This window comes from Ictalurus furcatus, chromosome 23 (assembly GCF_023375685.1).
Source record: "Ictalurus furcatus strain D&B chromosome 23, Billie_1.0, whole genome shotgun sequence".
NCBI classification, from domain to species: Eukaryota; Metazoa; Chordata; class Actinopteri; order Siluriformes; family Ictaluridae; genus Ictalurus; species Ictalurus furcatus.
Genome location: NC_071277.1, coordinates 19,388,976 through 19,409,045, shown reverse-complemented (window position 1 = coordinate 19,409,045; position 20,070 = coordinate 19,388,976). Strand labels below are relative to the sequence as shown.

General features: G+C 41.6%; 1 protein-coding gene across 1 annotated transcript; it reads left to right on the top strand.

The window, feature by feature from the left end:
• Positions 1-1,507: 1,507 nt before the first annotated feature.
• On the top strand, positions 1,508-16,179 carry nr2f5 (nuclear receptor subfamily 2, group F, member 5). The gene is made up of 4 exons (XM_053611171.1): positions 1,508-2,933; positions 10,952-11,232; positions 11,692-11,938; positions 14,871-16,179. Exons 1-4 carry the CDS (start codon positions 2,567-2,569, stop codon positions 15,185-15,187), a joined length of 1,212 nt encoding a protein of 403 aa, XP_053467146.1. The 5' UTR covers positions 1,508-2,566; the 3' UTR covers positions 15,188-16,179.
• Positions 16,180-20,070: the final 3,891 nt, after the last annotated feature.

Sequence of the window (20,070 nt, the reverse complement as noted above, 5' to 3'; positions counted from 1 at the left end):
ATTACACTTAATCACTGGCCTCGGACGAAATAATGCCCTCAGTCAGTATGAGCACAGCCTGCGGAACGACCTAATAGCAAGTCAAGGGGCTAATTGGACAACAGGTAGGGTTACATGTGACAACAATTAAGCCAAGCTAAAGGCCAACAATATAGCCTCTGGCACTAAAAGCTCGGCGCTCAACAGGGGTAGTCGTAAAGTGACATTTTTTCCTTCTCCAACTCTTTAACTTTGGCCTGTATGTTCCACACACATCATTTGGTTATTTATTTTCCTTCATTTATGGAGACGTAGCTCTCTGTCCTGCTTCGATTTGTAAATTGCCATCTCGTGACAATTGTAATAAATACATTCTGACATTTTTGAGAATTTACCATGTCCACTAAAAGAGCACTGAATGTACTGAGGGAAGAATTTTTTTTTTGTTTGTTTTTTGCAGAAAGCAGGCCAAAGAACGTGGTTCCTGGAGCGTTCCTCTGTGATTTACACTGTCAAAAAACAAATTGTTCTCTAGTCACGTAGTTAGCAGAATTTTTCGCAGCATAAATTTCAGAGGATTAAACTTATCGATCGGTTGAAATTAGCGGCTATATTAATCACTTTGCCTCTAATGACGTCGCGTGAGGTTTTTGCTGACACGATAATTGTATAATAGCCTCTTATTTAAGCTTGCCTAAATGCATAGCAATTATATTTAAGTCCCACTTCTCAGTTTATGAACATTTGCCATTCCTGTTTAGATGAAGTGAACGAACATTGCGTAGGATATTTTACCGGAAAGCAAAGAATTTCTGTAAAAGTAAAACTCTGGTCTGGGTCATTTCAAAAATAAACGTAGAGTTCAAATGCTTCCCAAAATAGAATGCTAATAGAAAGCCGAGCAATGTTTCACTCGGTAGGCCTGCTACTGTTTTAGGTGAAAAATTCAAGGCTATATATGGATAATTATTACATTTTTTGTTTCCAAACTGATCCCAGATTTCTGGGGGAGAATAGGCTCTATATTTTCAGCTGATTGTTTATTAGTTTGAACCTTAGCTTCATTAACAGGCCTGATACTCTTAACAGCGAGCCTTTTGTTGACTAAAGAAGCGTCATAACGTCTGTAAACTTACTGACAAAACCAGCAAGAGGGGTTTGGACTCCTGTCAGGCTCCAGTCTCCCAGGGTGAAAGAAAGGTTTATTCACCTCCGTTTGGTCAAAGCAGAGCCTGCGTTACACAAACAAGTGCTTTTGGCAGCAGGAGATCACCATTTCACCTAAAAAAGAAAAGGAAAAAAAGAGAATAAATGAGGGGGAGGTTGTGTGTGTGTGTGTGTGTGTGTGTGTGTGTGTGTGTGTGTGTGATTAAAACAAGTCCTACACAATCAGATGAGGATTTGACTTGATTAAAAAGAAGAATTTGAATATGGGTTTTAGTGTAATATTATAATAAGCAATATTTATTATTTATAGCTTAAACCTGGTGCGCAAAAACAGGACAGTGTGTGTGTGTGTGTGTGTGTGTGTGTGTGTGTGGTTTTATTGATATATATTGTTGACTATAAATAAGGACCAAGCCTTCATCTTTACTTGAGATACTTAATAATTTCTCTCCACATCGAGTCGCGTGTTATTTTTCAGCGTAATCGTATTAACGGAACTTTAGAAAGCCGCCGCTGTCCAATTGGACAATCAGACTAGCACCAACCAATTGCGCACGGGTCTCCTGCGTGGCCACGCCCCCTAACCAAGGGCGTCAACCCCTAATACGGTGTGTGCGTCCTTTTTAGGAGCGCAGTGGGCGGAGTCTGGACAGCCCCTGCTGTTTAGTGTCACTTTCACCGAACTCGGAACTACGGGAGAGGTGAACCGAACTGACAGCTGGCGGATGAGCTGCGCGGCTCCTGCGAACAGCTTCTCAAGTCCTCTTCACGCAGAATATCAGCCATAACGGATGTTTCCATTCCAACATTCACGAATTGTGGACTGATATCTGTGTTGTTGTGGTGTTTTTTTTTTTTGTTGTGTTTTTTTTACCCCCACGCGTCGGAAAACATTCCGAGGAGCGCACATGTGAATTTAATTATCTGCTGGTTTCTCTTTTTTTTTTTTTCCTCCTCCTTCATGCATGCATGCATGTTGGTGTTGGGTGTTTTTACTTTCGTTCTTTCTTTCTTTCTTCTTCAGTTCAACTCCTTTAGCGCTTCTTCCGTGGTGTCATTTTTGTCCGTTTCTGAGTGCCGCGCTTGACACACGCGTTTGAACTGAGAGCCGCTGAAAACTTTTGCGCCTTGTGGTGAGAGAAAGCGTTTACGCGGTGAAACTAGACTTGCGTGTTCAACTCCGTGATTTAGCCCCGCACGGAGCACGAGCACGCGTTGATCATGTCAACGTTGCGCGTGCATTACAAACCTCTCAACAAATAATCCGATCAAAAACAATTCATGAACATCTAGGCTAGGCCTGGTTCTTGAGTGTCTTTTGAGTTCTGTACGGATTTAAAATCCTCGAGGGACGGATTCTTACCCCCCTGTCCGGGCGTAAAGGAGTTCCACCGAGACGCGCGTCTGACTACGGGATAGCATGGCAATGGTAGTAAACCAGTGGCAGGAGAGCATCGCAGCCGACCCCGGCTCTCAGCTGCAGCTGTGCGGCCAGGAGCCCGGTGGCGCACCGGCCACTCCGTCCGCGTCCACGCCGGGTAACGACGCGATCGGCGCGGACAAGCTGGCCAGCGTGGACTGCATGGTGTGCGGAGACAAATCGAGCGGCAAGCACTACGGCCAGTTCACGTGTGAGGGCTGCAAGAGCTTCTTCAAGCGCTCTGTGCGCCGCAACCTGACCTACAGCTGCCGGGGGAACCGAGACTGCCCCGTGGATCAGCACCACCGCAATCAGTGCCAGTACTGCCGCCTCAAGAAATGCCTCAAGGTCGGCATGAGGAGAGAGGGTGAGTGCTGCCCAAAACCCGGTACATCACTCATTATTCCTGCTCTGTAACAAACACATCAAATAAAACAAATAAACCACATCCCCAGCTTAATAATCAGTAATCGGCTTTCCTTCACAATTGCGCAATACATTGTTTCGCAAATGTGAAATATTTCATCAAAAAGAATTCAGCTGTAGAATTCAGCACAACATAGAGCTAGTTCCTGAATTGTTAGTGAATATCAGATTTGTATCAGCTCCCAGCATTGAAATTCCATCGATTATCATAAAATATCATTTTTCTACATTTCCTGTTTGAGTGTTAATGATCTTATAATGTTAAGCCAAGCAAATGACTTTTTATTTTATTATTATTATTATTATTATTATTATTATTATTATTATTATTATTATTATTATTATATATTTTTTTACAGTGGCATTGCTTAATAAATAAATAATTTTTGCACGTTCCTCACCAATCTTAGATACTATTTAGTGAATTTGGACGAATGGTGGCATTTACACAATTTAAAATATTTTTAAAAAAAAAACAAAACAAAACAAACAAACAAAAAAACAATGCAGGATACACTTTAAGCATGTGACATAAAGGGTTTAAAACAATGCATTTCACCATGAGATTTCGCTACCTATATTATGTGATTATTAATGTTCACAGTACGGTTTTCAATATATTGTACATGCTGTGCGGTAACAGTGACTAATGCACTAAACGTAGGCCCTACTGCATTTTATCCTGCAAAAGTTTATCAGCGCTTATCCGAGGTTACTATCAAGTGCACTAAAATGCCTCTCTGTAAGCTTTAAGTGGACAGAAAAGGCACTCTGCGCTGATTAAGTGGAGTAAAATGTCACCAAAAGTGTCTGTCGGGTCACATCTCCGTCTCCACAAGCCAGTGATGCCGCATAATGTTTTATAGATAGAGGTATTACTTCAAACCCACAAGTATTTTCCTTACACAGAGAACCCTTTTGTTTTCTCATTAATTATGGTGTTTTGCTCTCCTGACACTCCAGCTGCTACCAAAGTGCCTCAGCAGGCTCCATTTATTGTATTATGTGTATTATGGATGGCTCAGTTGGAATCAAAGAGGCACACATCATCAGTGACATGCGCGTTTCAGTTTCTTAGTAATCCATATCGATTTCAGGAGGAAAAAAAAATATATATATACCAAGATATTCCAAGTATGGTGTGGTACAAGCTGGCTGACTTTTTGTTTAGATTTTAAATTTGATGTCCATGTCTTTAAAAAAATAAAAAATAAAAAAGGGCGAATTTTTCAGATTATTGCAAAGCTATATGATTTGGGTAAATCACCTCTTACCTTCTTTATAAGGTTATTTATTTTCAGAAGTGAAGAAATATACGATTTTGTTTTGTCTTTTAACCGAGTATTCTCTTTTGCAGACACGTGACACGTTTAACTATCAGGAAAATAAAATGTGTTGACTGTTTAGTTTAGCAGAACCGGATCCTTACATGATATTAGCCAATTAGAATGGCTCAAAAACATTCAGAAACACTTTGCATGCATGCATATTGAGCGTAAAAGCTGTACAAGTTAAGATTAATAGCACAAAAAAAGTACAGTACAGGAACACACTGGTTACATGCAGAACACAATGTTTAATCCTGCGTATGTGGAATTCAATGTTCAGTGTTCAAAAGCGTCTGAAAGATTAACTTAGTTCTCAGCTAGACCCTTTTTTTGATTAGATATATACGTAACGTACACCGCTAATCGGGTTACTTATTTATGAGGATGAGAGAAATTTGTTAAAAAAGTTCCAAAGAGCTACCGATAGACCAAGCGGAGAAAGCTTAAATGCTACGTAACAGAACGTAATTATACATGCTAAATCTGAACTCAACGCTGGGCTTTTTTCCTCCCACAGTGTATCTGGCGTGTTTGCGAACATTGTGCATTTTGTTCATGGAAGTGGAATTCTCATATCATCATAAAACATTTGTTTTGATTGAGTCAGGCGTATTTCCAGCCAGAGGGTTAATCTCCACAGAAATGCTCAAACTTCTCTTTATTTGTCCAGTGACCTTTCTCTGAATATATTTGTTCAGTCTATATGCAAGAACAGCTGACCAGAATGAGCTCAAAACCTGCTGTAGAGTTGAGCTCGGGGTGCTAATCTTAAATATCCATTAACACACGTGTATATATATATATATATATATATATATATATATATATATATATATATGTCTTGTGTTAAATATATATATATATATATATGTCTTGTGTTGTTTACAGGAGGCTGTTCCACTAATCCAAATGAATGCACGTTACATAAATATTCATAGGAGCTAAAATGTAACATGTATTACTTAGCCACTGACTATCATTGGTGTCTAGTAAATTATTAACTGTATATCAGTTCATGAAATCTACCAATTTCACAGCGTGGCGTCTGTAGGTTATGCTTTGTACGTGAAATATGATGGCAAAAAGTGTGTTTCCATGTTTGGCCACTGACCAAATTATGGCCACTAATTCAGGAATTATCGGTTCTTCATTATTTTCGAAACAGGACTTCACAGCCTACAACAACTTAATGCCACACATGAAGTATACGTACACGATCGGTATTAATTCGCGTGTTACTCTGGCCGACTAATTCTGCACCTATAGCAACCCTGACTCTTTTAACCTCAGCAACCAAAAACAAATCTTTTGACTTATTTTTGTTTTTTAAAAAAAAAAAAAGTATAGTTTTTTTTTTTGTTTGTTTGTTTGTTTTTTTCCCCCCCACTTATTTTATATTCAACGTGAAGACATTGGATCTTCACAAATGCCTTAAAACCCTGCCCACCCGCACACATAGGGATACACCATATCCTTCTCACTTTGTCTTTGAGTTCATACATAAGTGAAGTGCTCTTTTGAATTATGCAACGTTTCCCAAGGAGAAACAGATAGACAAGCGCCTTGTATCCATGCAGTTCTAAGTGATCTGCGCTCTGGGTTACCGTGCTATGGTAACTGTGCTGTAGACGCCGCTAAACAAGCCATTACTGTGACTTGTAGGTCAAATTCTACGATCCTGTAAAGACACGTCGACCACTACGAGACAAATTTGATTTTGGCGTTTCATAAACACGATCAACACACTGTATTGAAAAAGTGTGCCACTCGTGTCCTCGGGGGTGTACTGAGGTGCGTTTTAGCTTCTAAATGCATTAATTACATCTTAAGGACATCATTTGTACTTGCAGAAATGTTACCGGATTGCTTTATGGGTCTATAGCTACTCGTTATGGCTCTTCATTGGAACATTTTAAGGAACAATGAAACTCTGGTCTTAATACGAACACGGGTGGTGTTTATTAATAGAACGTAACACTACAGACTATGACTTTATTGGTACCAAGCCAAAACCTTTCCCCTTCTCTCTGTGTGTGTGTGTGTGTGTGTCCGTGTAAGGTTTAACCTCATTCGTAACCTCATTTATCTAATCTAACCCAACATGTGTAAATAATACAGCTTGCCTGAGTCGAAGACGGAGGTGTTCACATCAATAGATATGATTAATGGCGTATGAAAAAGGACGTCTTGTCTGATAAGGAGACGTCCTCGAGAAAAGCATGTTGGTATTATTGTGTCGTTTATGACTGTTTCTGAAGCGGCTGATTTCACTGAGCTCTTTGTGATGTGAAGTGTTCAGAAATCCCACACACTACTCCTACTGACGCGTCACGTGCTCGTCGATGAATGAGGCCGAATCATGACGCAGTCTCCATTGTGCTTTACAAAGACCCACAGTTCATGCTTTTTCCTGGAATGCCATTTTCTGCTAGTATTTTGACATCAGGGGCTTTTGGACAAGGCGGACAGCATCCAAAGTACGTTTGAACCATTTTTAATTCTGTGAAAATAGGTCAAAGGGCTGATTTTGCGAGAGCTCGAGTTCCACCTCTGGCACACGGCCAAGCCGCTCAACCGCTCTACCTGTTTTCGCACCTTAGGCTCCTCTTGACATGATTGACGTTACAGTCCGACAAAAGAGCTCATATGATGGAGGAAGAGCATGTGTGTCCGACTGACAGCGGTTGCGTGTGTGTGTGTGTGATTGCTGGAATGTCCTCCATGCACTGCCGTGACCTTTGTTAGGGCACGAAATGGTTGGATATAGATACAACAAGAACACTGGCATTCACACACACGAGGTTTCGCTCATTATCTCCGTCGTACACGTGAAGACGCTCGATCCCTCGTCAACAGCGTATCAAAGCGGGAACGGTGTGAGAAATTTCAGATCTCAGATACCAGGGCAGTGGACAATGCACTCAGCGTAAGCTCTAAGACGGCCAGCAGTGTGCACACACGCTGCACGCTGCTGCCGGAATCTCAGCAGGCACACACATACCGGAGCCTCGTCCCGTGACCCGTATCAAAGGGTGATATATAGGTCACTGGAAGGTAAACTTTAATATTAGACAGGTTTAAGACAAAGTCCAAATGTGACAGGTCTCAGCAGGGTTTGGGTAAATATCACCTCGTGCAGTTGGCTCGTGCACTTGGCTCTTAACTCTTATCCTGAATGTTCTACGTGCACAAACAAAAAGCGAATGTCTTCTCTCGCAAGAGGGAGACTGTATTCGATTGTGTTCTCTATTACGTGATCTACCGTACGCCATAATCACGGAACCTGCAAGACTTGAAGAGTGGAGAACTAATTGTATGCAGTTATTATGATAACTGACTCCTCCCAGTCCAGCTGTGGCATTGGCGTGGTCTGTTTCTTTAAACGCTCCTTCAGGGCTAAAGTATGTTTGGCAGCTATAACTGCATCTTTTGTTCTAATATATCCGTATTACCACGCTTGTTTTTATCAATGGGATATATAATAAACCCCTTAGACTTTTTTGCCTGACTACATTGGCTTGGAGAACGTTGGTGCGGTCTCCAAGTTTTGATATATAATACACGACAAGAAACACTGCGAGTTGGAAAGACGGGGAAATCCAGCTGTTATGACACTTGACCTTATGGCAAGAGATTTCCTCCAACTCCCCACCATGTGTTTAGCATATTCCCTTATTAATTCAGCAGGCCCATGTGACTGGAGCTATTATGGGATGTGTGAAGGACTCTTCCTGTTGCATAAAGAAAGGCCATAACAGATTTAGCATGTCAAAAGTCAGTCCCACTAGCATTTGAGGTTTTGACAGAGTGCTCCTCCGGCTTCTTTATGGGGAACTGTACAATGTGCAGGACTTTTTAGTACCGGACAAAGTAGTGCTAAAGGTAAGAACAAGTGTTTGCTTGAAGTGTTCTGCGTGGCATGGACATCCTTTTCCCTACTTCATTTAACTGTTCACGTGGCTGGTGAATGAAGCGTCGGGTCAGGGATCGGGTGATAGTGAACTGTCAACACTGCTGGTGCTCAGGGTCAGTCCTATTATGACTCATTGGTCTTTGTTCAGTGATTGGCAAAGGGGAATTTGTAGCAGTAATGACATCATGTTTACAGGAATTTTGAAAGGTTTAGGTCACCTGAATACGATAGAGGTTTGGTAAAATAATCATTTCATAGTATTATCTGCTATGTTGTAAACCCCCAGTGTAACAGGGTCAAGACAAGCCTCATTCACGGTGTGACCAGCTCTAGTGCAGTGTGTTGCCATGCCATCGCAGATTTCCCCTCAATCACTGAAGGAGCATACAGAGATCAACTCCGTTCAGTGTAGTCACTTCCCCTCAAAGTTCCCAGTAAGAGCAGTCTTGCTCAGCTTAGAAGCCTTGTTCCACTGGCCACCCACAGCTGATCCTGGGTCCCAGCCAACTACTTCCACATTCTCGCCCTCTCTCAATCAGTCTCTTTTTCTTATTCTCTTTTCTTCCTCCATGTACCCTTTGACCCATTCCCCACTTTCTTACTGAGCCAAGGTCCACATTCTAAAGCCCTGCTGTAAACATGGTGCAAGGTTTTTGCCCTCTCGAAAAAAAGGCACACTGAAATACTGTGAACTCACTAGATTCGTTCCATGTAGTATTTTATGTTGAAGATGTTTTGCGTAACAAATGATCATTTGTATTATAGAGATCTGAAGAAAAAAAATAGTTTAGGTTGGAATTGTGTGTGTGTGTGTGTGTGTGTGTGTGTGTGTGTGTGTGTGTATATATATATATATATATATATATATATATATATATATATATATATATATATATATATACATATACACACACACACCTTTTTGAAGCTCAAGACTCTCTAGTTAATTTATATATCTAATTTTTTTAATATCACTCAGTGCTTGTTAATGGTTTCTTGTACCTGTTCCTTATTTCCAACAACACGCCCATGTTCTGCACCATAGTTACTAAGCAGTACAAGTTCTGGTCCTGTTTTTACCACGATGCCAGGCCCTACATTGATGTTATGCTTGGTCCCTGAGACTGCTCCATCCACTACCCTGAAGTTTCCCAGGCACCATGCTAATTCCTTGAGCCCTTTCCAGAGTCTTCTGATTCCCTAGTTGTATCCCTGGCTCCTTGTCCCTGGTTCTTTGTTTGTGGTCCTGTAGTAGTACCCCATCCCATCCGTATCACTCTCCTAAGCCCTTCTTGCAGGCCCTACTCCAGACTCTGGTTCAGGGATCTCCAGATGGTGTCATTCCACCTCAGGTACCAACCAGAAGTCTGCGCCTGTGTGTCAAGTGGGGATCATTGTCATATCTATTTATTCTTTGGCTTCCTACACTATGCCTAGCACGTTTAAACCTCTAGACAAGGGGTTTTTAATGTCAGTCTTGGAGTCCTGCCCAGTTTGAAGGATTCTATACTCTCAACTCATCTGGGCCAACTAATTTAATGGGCTTATTAACTGGCTGATCAGTTGGATCACTTTGAAGAGGAAAGTATTAAACTGTGCAGGGTTTCCCACTTGGTCTACAATTTCCAATGACCATATATTTATATATATGTAGTCTTATAGTCCTGGCCATAGATTGTCACAGTTATTCTGATACAGCCTCTAATTGGGTTGGGTTGGGTTGGGTTTTTCCTTTTGTTCCGGCACAGTCTCAATTAAAGTCCATGATATCTGAGAGTAAAATATGATTAAGGATAAAATCCACGTTGATTAAGGAGAAGGTCATGACCCTTGCCATACTTTACAATCCTCGAGTAACACAGCTGTTCTATTCTAAGCGCAGGAGACGCTGGTTTTTCTTTCCATACCTAACACACCTCTCTCTGTCTGTTCTGTCGTGCACATGGTCGTTGTATGTAACAGTAGATGGAGTTATTAGTCAGACAGCGGAATGGCTGAACAGGTGTTTTCCAAATGGGCTTTCAGGGGCATGGTGGCAAAAATGGCCTCTGTTTGGCCCTTGGCCTCTGCTGAGCCATTTGTCAAAGGGGAGGTGTGAAAAACCATTCCGCTTTAAGCAGTATCTATTCGCTCATTACTCATTGATGGAGACCAAAGGATTCTTCTCTCTGATGGACTCCGCAGATATGCAACAAATACTAAACCACTATTTCATTCAGCCCTCATGAACAAGTAATGTAGCCAAAACACTGGCATTTTGGCAAACTGCGCCACGTTTGAGATATTTACCAAGCAGTGTGATTTGAGTAGGTCACCAGTTCAAAAATATAAACGAGCTTGTTGACTTTCAAAAGATAGACGATATATATAGAAGAAGTCAAACCTCCAGCGTAGTATTATTTAACACGTAATTTGTCAAGGCTATGAGAATAAAGCCTAAAACCTTGTTTTCTGTTTTGCGTTGAGAATCAGGTTGCAGTTTCCACTGACAGATCTATTTCACCACGGTATGTAAAGTATATAGAGCTTTAAGCAAAAAGAATATCTCCGAATACTTTGAGAAAAATACTTTGAGAAAAATACTTTGAGAATAATTACTAAATTGTCATTTACTGTAAATACCGTCAGTCATGCTTTGACATCAGTTTTGAGCATCGTTCATGGTTTGTTGTTGGGTTTTTTTTTTACATCGCGTGTGTGATCTCCTTTTGTCCACAGCCGTCCAGCGAGGACGCATGTCCAGCTCTCAGACCAGTCCAGGCCAGTACCTGCCCAATGGGAACGACCCGTACAATGGGCAACCATATCTATCTGGCTTCATCTCTCTGCTCCTGCGGGCGGAGCCATACCCCACGTCCCGCTACGGCGCTCAGTGCATGCAGTCAAACAACCTGATGGGCATCGAGAACATTTGCGAGCTGGCAGCACGTCTTCTCTTCAGCGCTGTAGAGTGGGCCAAGAACATCCCATTCTTTCCAGACCTACAGCTCATGGATCAGGTAAAGCCACTAGAGACCCGTGAACCCTTGTGATCATGATAAAATAAATAACCAGCTGATTAAATTCATGCAAAAAGCATTTTAGCTGCAATGTTCTTTCAAGGATATGCCTGATTTAATAATACTTCGTTCAGGCATTGGTTTTGGAGGAAATGTAACAGTCACGTACAGGGAACTGGAAATCAAGACAAATATGATCATGCTTTTATGGGTGCACTTTCTGTGCTTATCAAAGATGGATAACAATTGCATGAGCAACTTTTTTTTTTTTTTTTTTTTGTAATTCCTCCAGTAAAACCATCCGGCTGATATCGGAGGCTGCATGTGCAAAGCAAATTTGGAAACCTGACGATTCGGACGTCGGTAGTTCGCTTATACCAGTAGCAGTTAATGAGCTGCTGAGTCGTTAACGCTCTGATCTTCATCACTGATCTTCATTACGACATTGTTGGCTCCTAGGTGGCGTTGTTGCGCATGTCGTGGAGTGAGCTGTTTGTGCTGAATGCGGCACAGTGTTCCATGCCCCTGCATGTGGCACCGCTGCTAGCTGCCGCCGGTCTGCACGCCTCCCCGATGTCAGCCGAGCGCGTGGTGGCCTTCATGGACCATATCCGTGTATTCCAGGAGCAGGTAGAGAAGCTGAAGGCCCTGCAGGTGGACACAGCGGAGTATTCCTGCCTCAAGTCCATTGTGCTCTTTACTTCAGGTAGGAAGCATCTACATATTATAGTGTCCTGTAGTCATCAATCATTTTAAACGAAACCTGATGAGTTGAACTTCGAGTTTCACCCCTGCCAGTCAGCAGTTACTCGAAGTTACTACAAGATGAAATTTGGCTTCGTGTTGATATGAAGCTTTTAGTGATGTTAGTGTTGTTAGTGTTTAGCATTTATCAGTCCATTTGTGCTGTTTCCGATTCCAGATGTTTTAACCCATTTCTTAAAGCTCAGCCAGAAATGTTCAAATAGCATGTTCAAAAACCTTTGCCCGGCAGTGTATGTCGTGGTGTTCAGCTACATTTAGAATTTCATTTGCATCATGGACAAAGCGTGAAGTAACTACAGATCAGAATGTTATTTCACGGAGTAGAGGTGTGTGCGGGACTGTTTGTTCAATCCCACTCCCACCAAAGGAATCTTGAAGGAATTCCCACGAAACCCGCCCACACGTGAACTTATTTCTCTTTGTACCCACCCTCAGTATGAACCTCGTAATTCCTGGTCGATTTCACCAAAATATAAACAAAACATATAAGGTCATTTAAATGGTAATTACCCTGACCAGTGCACCGTGTCCTATAAGCCCCCATGTTATTCTTGCAACCTCACAACGAGAGTAAATCCGTCCATTCTTGTGGCTTTGTTTTTGGGTCTTGTGGGAACCCAATCCCAATCCACACCTCTAGCACAGAGTGACGTGTTTTATCATCCGCTGCCAATTAGTAACACGATCCGACTTTAAGAGGTAATGCTACGTCCGTGATCTTTTGTTTTTTTTTTTAGTAAATAAGCTAGCATTTCTATCTTTCATGTCATGTTTGAACAAATGAAAAAATTCCAAGTGTTTTCCAAGGTCTAATCTGTTGTTTTTTAGGCCCAGTTGGTGCCAGTGTGTTTCGATGCATGGGGGTTTAAAGATAATTTAGCAAAGAGCTGCAAACTGTGTTTAACTTTTTTATTTTATTTATTTATTTTTTTTGTAGTTTGCATATAGTGGTAATGCTCACTAGGCTACACTAGAATGTGGGGGATCTGGAGAGGAAAACAAGATAAGGCAGCGGCTCTAACACACCTGATGCAATACAGGAAGGGGTTACTAATTAGTTGAAGAGTTAAATGTCAGGTCTTGAAGTTAGATAAATAGCTCGGCTGTAGCAAACGCAGTATCGATGCACTTTTGAGTTTGACAACCCTGCCGTAAAAACACACTGGCTCTGAAATTAATTGCACAGTTTATTTTTCAGTGGTTGGAAAAACATATGGAGTCGCTTGGAATACTATCCAAGCATCGTGTCCCTCAAACTCCGTTAATGTGGCCTGTGGGTTCGGTGTGATAGGTCGCATGTGAAACTTCACACACGTGTCTCCAACCTCCGAAGTTTTTTTGCACACCTATTTTTATTCATTTTCCAGCAAGTTTGAACTTCAGAAACACGTTCGCAGTTCTAAAATATGACCTATACTTTCCCAAATGGTTCCCTTGTTTCTTCAAGCTTCCATCTATTATTGAAACCAGCCGGGCAATCTCTTGGCCCTCCCCCTTCCTCCCACCAGCAAGCCTGAATTATGTATGCTGAGTTACAGTGAGAGGGTTTGACGCAGTCTGACCTACATAACTCGCCGCCTCCTTTCCCAGAGGGGTTTCCACCCCGTCCATATTTCCCCCAATCTCCCAACTGGAGGCGAATGCCGTTGGTGCTTCATCTTTTTGCCCGGATTCGCAGCAGTAGGGGGCTTCCCAATGCGTACTCTCACTGTGAGACACAAAGGGTATGAGAGAGTACCTACTGCCATATAGGCAGCCTCATGGGAAACTACACACAGGCACGCACGTCCTGTCAGCGATGATATTATTCCCAAGGCTGATGCATCACCCAGTCCCCTCAAAACATTGGATACAGTGACTGATGATGTCTTTATATGCCCTAACGTGACAAGGTCAGACGTGACAGTTGTGTCCCTCCATGTAGCAAAGGTGGGGGGTGGTGTTTTTTAACCCCCACACAATTATGCAGCAGTTAATCTTTTGTCCCTCCAAACCAAAACTCAGCATGATAACTTATTAGTCATGTGTAAGCTGACTGAGAGTCGAGAAGATGAGGCGCATCCATCCATCCATCCATTTTTTCATCCATCACTTATCCCACAGGGTCACGGGGAACCTGGAGCCTATCCCAGGGAGCATCTGGGCACAAGGCGGGGTACACCCTGGACAGGGTGCCAATCCATCGCAGGGCACAATCACATACACATTCATACACTTCGGACACTTTGGACATTGGCCAATCAGACTACCATGCATGTCTTTGGACTGGGGGAGGAAACCGGAGTACCCGGAGGAAACCCCCGCAGCACGGGGAGAACATGCAAACTCCGCACACACACACAGGGCCACGGTGGGAATCGAATCCCCGACCCCGGAGGTCTGAGGCGAACGTTCTAAACACTAATCCACCCTTGTGCAAAACAAAAATTGCTACCGTAGCCAAACTAGTCAAGGAAATACAAACCGAACAGAAGACTCCTAGACTTGTCCTAGTCTCTATAAGGGACATCCATGTCATTTTCAAATGTCTAGAGGTCCTAAAGGAAAAATCCTCCCTGAACGACATACTTATCTGTATATAGCATTATCGTGAGCTACATTGTATAAACTGTAAAAATAAAAATGCACGCCTGTGATGTCAGAGCAACACACAACCGCTACATTCTCACAGGAATAACTAATATACAGCACCAACAAACAAATTGGAACCAGAACCACTAAACACCTCACAAATATTTAAATATCAGTACATTTTAATGTGTTTCAGGATTGACTATTCCTTTAAGTATGAACTTGAGTGATGATTTGTCTCTAAATCCCTCAATCCCAGGGTGTTGAATATACACTAACCGCCATCTCTCTGCTTCTTCCAGATGCCATGGGCCTGTCAGACGTGGCTCATGTGGAAAGCATCCAGGAAAAGTCTCAGTGTGCTCTGGAGGAGTATGTAAGGAACCAGTACCCCAATCAGCCCAATCGTTTCGGACGGCTCTTGCTGCGCCTGCCATCGCTGCGCATCGTCTCGTCACCCGTGATCGAGCAGCTCTTCTTCGTGCGCCTGGTGGGCAAGACACCCATCGAGACGCTGCTCAGGGACATGCTGCTGTCTGGCTCCAGCTACAACTGGCCCTACATGCCTGTGCAGAGAGACCGACCCCTCTCGCTCCACTACAACGAGAACGGGCCTTGACCCCGTCCACATCCGCTAAAGCCACATCATGTAGAACCCATCAGCACCTAATTCGCCGTTCTGTGTTCGGGAACGGAACTCTTGAGACGTTCTCGTGCCAAGATTTCTTCCGCAGTCGCTCTACAGTGTTTACGGACATCATGCCTGAGTACTTGACTGCATCACCTTGACCGAAAAAGGGCAAAGTCCATTCCAGTCCACTGATTTTCAAACAAGCCAGAAGCCATTAAAAGCTGATACCAAAGTGGGTGTCTTTTTTTTTTTTTTTTTTTTTTCGTACCAGGACGTTTCGAGAAATAAAATTACGGTCCGGACTTTAACAGGGCTTTAAGCATGTTTAAGTGGAGAAATCGCGCTAACACTACAGTCTGAAAGAAAAGAGGCCAGTAAAACTGAATACGCTAAAGCCACTGCCACGACGTAAACGGCACGCGAACGGTATGAGTCGGTGAAAAAAACGCAAAACTCTATTGTGGTTCGTCTCAATGTCATTTTGCGTCTCTGAAGGAGTTTGAAGATGTGAAAGAGGCACTTCATATTTGAAACCAGCCAGGCACCCTCCCCTTTTCTCTATGCTCTTTTCAGCTACCACCAAAAATTCAGCACGGCTAGATAGACTTTCTGTAGTTGCCATGTAAGGTCGGTCTATAAGTGCTTAATTCTTTCATAAAGGAACACACTGAACAGTATATCAACAGAAATCAGGACCTCAGCAGCTCTAGGACGGCTCTAGGGGGCCGGGCACCAAGCGGTAGGTAGCAGCGGATATCAAGTATTTCATTATTCTTCTAGCAGTATGTTTCAGTATGTCACTGTTTTAACATGGCACTACAGCTTTCAAAGGCAACGTTTGGATTTCTAATCCACGGGGTCTAGGAAAGCATGACTTGTTATATTAGTTCACAGAATATTTCTATAAGAGGTTTTTTTTCCCCCCCCCTGTATTTTAGGTTTGACAAAAAAATGAATCCTTGAAATAAAATTTGTCGTTCACAAAATTTCTCTCGTTGTGTTGAAGTTTGTATAGTTACAAGTATGATTAATGAAATACTGATGCTTAAAAAAAAAGAATATATATATATATATATATATATATATATATATATATATATATATATATATATATATATAGTCCAGTTTGAATATAATTCATTATTCAAAGTTTGAGCTATTTCTTATGTAGAAAATGAATTGTGGAACATGTGTTGTAAATAAATTTTTATAACATTGTTAGTTATAGAGTTGAGATGTATGAGAACGTTTACACAAGAAATATGGTGTTCATTAAAATCTGGCGAGTTGGGAAAATGTTCAGATCCTGCGTTCGCCCCTGGGTTTAGTGTACATTTATATATAAAGAGACTCACTGATGTATAACTTACTGTGATATTCTATTCAGATTAATGCTATCAAGTTTAAATAACTTGTTTATTTTAATTACACACCAATTTAATTAACGTTTTGTAGAAGTACGTTTAATTAAAGAAGAATAATAATGGCACCCTCTAAAGCGAGGAAGAGTTCACGTGTGTCTATGGTAGTTGGCGTGCTGTAATTGCTGCAGACCTGCTTAGGCGGTGCTCTTTCACCTTTTAGTCATCATTTTGTTGTTTTGAACTAACCCTTTTCCTTTTATGGAATTCGGTGGGCGTTGCTAAATGTAAATCAGTCATTTACATGTGATTGACTTTTATTAACGAAGACAATTGAGTATTTAGAAAATCAGAGAAACCTTTTTAAATCTGGTCGGAATATTTAGTTGTTTTTTTTTTTTTTTTTTTTGCCGTTATAAATATTTACGTCTGTACACGTATAAATAATGTAAATGTATCCCGCAAAAGGTACATAATTATTTATGTACGGTACATTCTTGATGTTTGTCCCCAGTCATGTTCGTCTTATTAAAGGTACCACATAGATAAGTGTTTGTACTTTAAAATCTTAATTTTATATCATTTTTGTGACATGCATGGATAACCCGGTCCGCACCTTTAGAAAGAAAGCGTAAGCTGTCCAGTTTCTGTCCTCCCCCCACTTTTCCATCGTGCTGCTCGTCTTCTCGAGCAGCTTATATAAAAATGACTTACGTCTTCATTTCAGAGCTGTCAGTCCCAGCCGGACACGGTGACCTCTCCACTCCATCCCGTCCCACGATATGCTAGCTCCCCATGAATATAAACCACATGTGGTGCGTTACGTATGTGAAAGAGTGTGCGTGGGTCTGAAATGTCACCTGATAGCCGAGCGCATATCTTCCTTTCACCCTGTGTGCCATCAACATTTATGGGAATCTGGATCTATAACTTGACGTACAGGTTATTCACTGAGAGGCATTCGGATTGTTTAAAGGAGACCTGAGCAGGTGCCGGCCCATGGCTGAAATGACAAATCCAGTATCTCTGCCTATAAATCATTCATACTTGGCATTAATAGTCCCAGACTCCACTATCACAGACAAACAGATTGCTGCATTTGCCCCCCTGACTAAACAGTCACTCCTGTTTAACCCCGACACCTCAATCTGTTATGACACGGTTTCAATTTGCCAAGAGATGTGGATGGAGCGAAGTGATTCAGAGGGTGGAGGGCATTCTGTATACTAAGTAGATGAATAAAGATGCCCCGTGGCTGTTGCTTTTTAGACGTGAACGCTAGCCGCAAGGGCACGGCACCCCGACTGAACTCCCCACCCTGCAGTGTCCAGATCAATAGACAAATTGAATTGAGGTCACAGTTTGTCCATAAGGGGTCCCACTTTTCTGGCTGACTGTCAAAAAGCCAGCTGGGATGGGACAGAGGGATTTTGTTTCTGCCGAGTGTTCCCTTATCTAGTCCATAGAGAGATGGATATGCAGATATACAGATAGATAGATAGATAGATAGATAGATAGATAGATAGATATACAAGTCCATGTGAATGAGCTGTTACTATGAAAACAATAATAATAAAGTATTCGATTGAGTGCATTAATATAAACCTGGGATTTGCAGCTGCTCTACTGTCAGAGCTCCTGTTATAGAAAATTAATCAACACCAATCACATTCAAGCATTCAACAGAGCTGTGGTAGAAATGCATACATCATGCGATATATGCAGTATGATGAATGCAGGCTGTTTGAGGCTTTTTGATGTCCATGTTTTCAACATAAATCTTTGTTTACTGCAAACACTACTTTGGCCCAAGTTAGAATCCGTCTCCTCAGTGGCCAATGTAGGCTGTTTGTGGAAAAGCCTTTGAGCTTTTTTTTCCCTTTAACCAACAGCCATTTCACCTTCCAGGGCACACAAGACTGAATGATGACAGACTAAGCCGACTTTTCAAGATGAGGATGTGCCTCGCGCGTTTCTTCTTGCGCTCGACATTCCTCATGGGAATTCCCAACCTTTCTCAATCCCATGGCAAACAGGGAGAGATGAAAACTGAGGCCAGAGTAAAGAAAACTCCCCTGCCGTAAGATGTAAAACCCGAAAATTCCACTGCATTTTAATAAAAATGTAACACAGCCCTGCTTTTCCAGCTATAAAATCTTTAAGAGAGGGTCTGAATCCAATATGTGGCAACCCCATCAATATTAACGTGGGAGAAAGTTCCTCCAAAGCCAGTTAAACCCCACTGCATCAATATTGATGTGCTGTGCTGCGTTCCTGCCACCTACTGGAATTCTCACAGGGCATCGGTTCCAAAAAACAAACAAAACCAAAAAAAAAAAAGGGTAGAAAGAAAGAAAAACCCCTTAATCTTTAATCTGACCAATCTGACCATTATTATTATGGAATTTAGAGTTGACGTAGTAAATGAAATGGACTACATGAGGTATTTTATAAGTTTATATATACATTTCACAAGCATATACCATAAAGCCTGATTTAAAAACTAAAAAAAAAAGAGTGGAATGAAATGAATCATATTAATACACATTAATAATAAAGTGAATAATTAAAAACATACCCATATTATATATATATATATATATATATATATATATATATATATATATATATGAGAAGAGTGCCAGGCAGTTGCTGTGTGTCTGTGTGACTAATCATATCATGGTCTTGCAGTGCTGTCTGCTCTGCTGGAGCACCAATACGATCACTCTGTGCATGTTTCTGGGTCAGAACGTTAGATATTTCAGATGGTGTATTTTTAGACACGTCTGTTTCCACTTAGTGTATGTTCTCCTCCTGTGTGGCCTGCATCTCTCTCTCTCTCTCTCTCTCTCTCTCTCTCTCCCCCCTCCCTCTCTCTGTCTGTTATGTCCTAAGGCACCATTTGACCTACTAAGTCATGGCCTGCAGTGGTGTCAGTGGTGTCCAGATGGAGAGCCGAAACATCGTTGGAAATCAGCGACCCCGCAGAGTAACAGAAAAATGCCATATTTGTATTTTGTTATGTACGTTCAAGCATGTTTAATATTATTTTTGCTATAAATAATAATAATAAAAAAAACCCAAACAAAAAAATACAAATCAAAACAAAACAGACGCAGCTTGAGTGACAGATGGTGTTTTCGGAATACTACAGTTAAACCAGGCTCATGTGCTAAAGCCTTTGTTATTAACTGAGTGCTAAAAGTGCTGAAATTCTTTAATCGAGTAAAAGTGCAACAACTACTGATCTAAATGAATACTGAAGGACAGCTTCGGACGTACAAATCGGATATAAAATGTACTTAAAATGTGAAAGTAGAAGTACAAGAAAGATTCACAACACATAAAGACATAGATACTGAAAGTAAATGAAGTGTCTCTTTCACCATGAAACCAGGGAACGTAGCTAAACAGTAGCTAAGGCTAACTAACAACGGCATTCCTAATCTCTCAAGTGGTACGTAGCATGATAATAACGTTGACCATACAAACTAGCTAAATGCTAAAAGT

Coding starts and splice junctions, on each gene's coding strand:
- nr2f5 (XM_053611171.1), top strand. CDS start 2,567: ATGGCAATGGTAGTAAACCAGTGGCAGGAGAGCATCGCAGCCGACCCC. Junction 2,934..10,951: donor GGTCGGCATGAGGAGAGAGG/GTGAGTGCTGCC, acceptor TTTTGTCCACAG/CCGTCCAGCGAGGACGCATG. Junction 11,939..14,870: donor CATTGTGCTCTTTACTTCAG/GTAGGAAGCATC, acceptor TGCTTCTTCCAG/ATGCCATGGGCCTGTCAGAC.